The sequence below is a fragment of the Frankliniella occidentalis genome, unplaced genomic scaffold (genome assembly GCF_000697945.3).
Source record: "Frankliniella occidentalis isolate FOCC.00 unplaced genomic scaffold, Focc_3.1 Scaffold17, whole genome shotgun sequence".
Lineage (NCBI taxonomy): Eukaryota > Metazoa > Arthropoda > Insecta > Thysanoptera > Thripidae > Frankliniella > Frankliniella occidentalis.
In genome coordinates, this window is record NW_026267147.1 from 745,007 (window position 1) to 747,150 (window position 2,144).

General features: G+C 44.7%; 1 protein-coding gene across 1 annotated transcript in view; it reads right to left on the reverse strand.

Moving 5' to 3' along the window:
- Positions 1-1,149: 1,149 nt before the first annotated feature.
- LOC113209847 (sin3 histone deacetylase corepressor complex component SDS3) overlaps positions 1,150-2,144 on the reverse strand; it is a gene marked incomplete in the record, with an annotated part of 10,041 nt that continues 9,046 nt past the window's right edge. Inside the window, 2 exon segments of the mRNA XM_052264281.1 lie at positions 1,150-1,728; positions 1,812-1,896. Coding sequence (XP_052120241.1) covers positions 1,636-1,728; positions 1,812-1,896 — 178 coding nt within the window.

The following is a 2,144-nucleotide window of genomic DNA, read 5'->3' on the forward strand; positions in this document are numbered from 1 at the left end:
GAATGTAAACAACATACATCAGAGGATGACAAATAACAAGGTTTTGTGGACCGACTTTTGACAGACTCACACGACTTTGACATACGTCCACGCAATGTCGTGGACGTAACAGACCAGGCACGTGCGTTACTTCACGCCAAAATGATGAGACGTATTTTCGGAACTTTTCTTACCTGCAAACTGCAGAAGAGCGATTTACCGTGGGGGTGTCGGACTACGTGGGGGTGTCGGACTATCGCGAATGGGACAGCCCAGGACTATACGTTATAAGAAGCCTTGCAGTGACAGAAAATGCGCCATGTGGAGCAATGTGACCAATTTTAAGCGTTTCGTAACAAATTGAGGTATTCCTTTCAGCATTTTCACGTGGCGGACCTGCAGACTAGGACAGCCGGCCTCCTCGGGTGGCAGCGACACCCGGTTGTTTACATCGAACTTACCTGTGTTTGTGATCATGTACGGGGCCAACGCGAACAAGGCCAAGAGCAAGACCCCCATCTTGGACTTCATGACGACGCCTTGGTCCTGAGCTGTTTCGCCGGTCGGGACCTGCCGTCGCGGGCGGCGGACGGATCACGACTGTCAGGTCGGACCCGCACCACTGCTGCAGCAGCACTGACGGCGGCCCTGGCTGCGTCCGGAGTGAGCGCAGTCTCGCTCGACCTGCGGCGCGGCGTGGGAGAGACACGGAGACCAGGTCGACCGCAGATTTCGAACGCAGCCCAGGTTAATCAAATGCAGGGCGAGGAAACCCCGCAGAATTAACAAGAGCGCTAGTGTGCGTAGCTGGCCGGGCCGGGCTGGTTGGGCTGGCCACCGGGTGCCCCCGCCCCCGTGGGGGCGCCACCGGAAGGACGCCTCAGCAGCCCACTTGTCTGGATGCAGCTTAGATCTGGCTATAGCGTTATGAAGATATAGATAATAGGGAGGACAGGACAGTGGTCCTCATCTCCACCACGCGTTACAGGCAGTATCTGTGCTGTTCTTTGGCCGCACGCACCATTGGGGGCATGAGCGTCCTTCCCTTCATTGGTTCGGGGCGCCGCGGAGGTAGGCAAACCCTCCTGCACCTGTTTACTATCTTATGGACTTTGTCATTGACAGTCAATGCTGAAAAGGGAAATGAAGAAAGGGTAGTCTGTTACAATGTTTCAAGGCATTCAAATTTGTTTTATTGTTTGTTTGTTGTTGTTTTTTTTTTTTTACAGTACACAAGTACCTGCGCAAAGTAGAGATCAACAGAAAGCAAAAACAAAGAAAAAAAATACACTGTTCCATTTAAAAAGAGAATGTTATATTCTGTGCATGAAAAATTGTAATTTCCATCGGAACAATATACACAAAAATTTGTCCAAATTAAGTATGCATTTGTGTGAACAAAGGCTACTTTTAGAATGACGAGCAAAAAGGGGTTTTACAAGAGTTCTGTTTTTGTTTTTTTTGGCAAAGTTTATGACAGCATCAAGTGGGTAGGACAAGATATTTCCTGAAAAACCTATGCAACTTGAAGAATAACAAACAAAACATACATAAATATTTTTTAACATTTTTGTTATTCATGCATCTAAAATCAACTGCCAAGTCATTGATAGTAATAAAAATTTACTTAATATGGAAATATATCATCAAGACGTCTCAGGAAGCTCTTCTTTTAATTGTGACCTTTCCCCGTACAAGGTACAGCAGAGGGATTCTTACTTTAGTGTTATCAAGTTTCTTGACATATATCTGTAAGCAAGAGAAACATATTTTAACTCAGAAACAACCAATAAGATTCTAGTATTTCAGGTGATAATGTTAGGTGTTCTTACAACATCATTGCCAATAGCAGAGATATTTCCTGCAAACCTAGGCATATCTTTGCCTTCAGCATACACAGGTTGTCCTCTATGGAACCTGTGGGCATAGGCAACATGATAAAATGTAATGTAGGTTTTATACAACAACAAAAAAAAGTAAATAAATTAGGAAATGTTTTGAAAAATTACCATCTACGCTCATAAACTAGTTTTCCATCTTCAATTCTTGTATCCTGGTTTGAGCTGTCTGTTATGGGAGATGGAGGCCGATTTACAGAAGGGTTAGGAAAATCTGTATTACCACAAACAAAGAGATGAGTTAACATCAGGTTTGATTTATGTTTC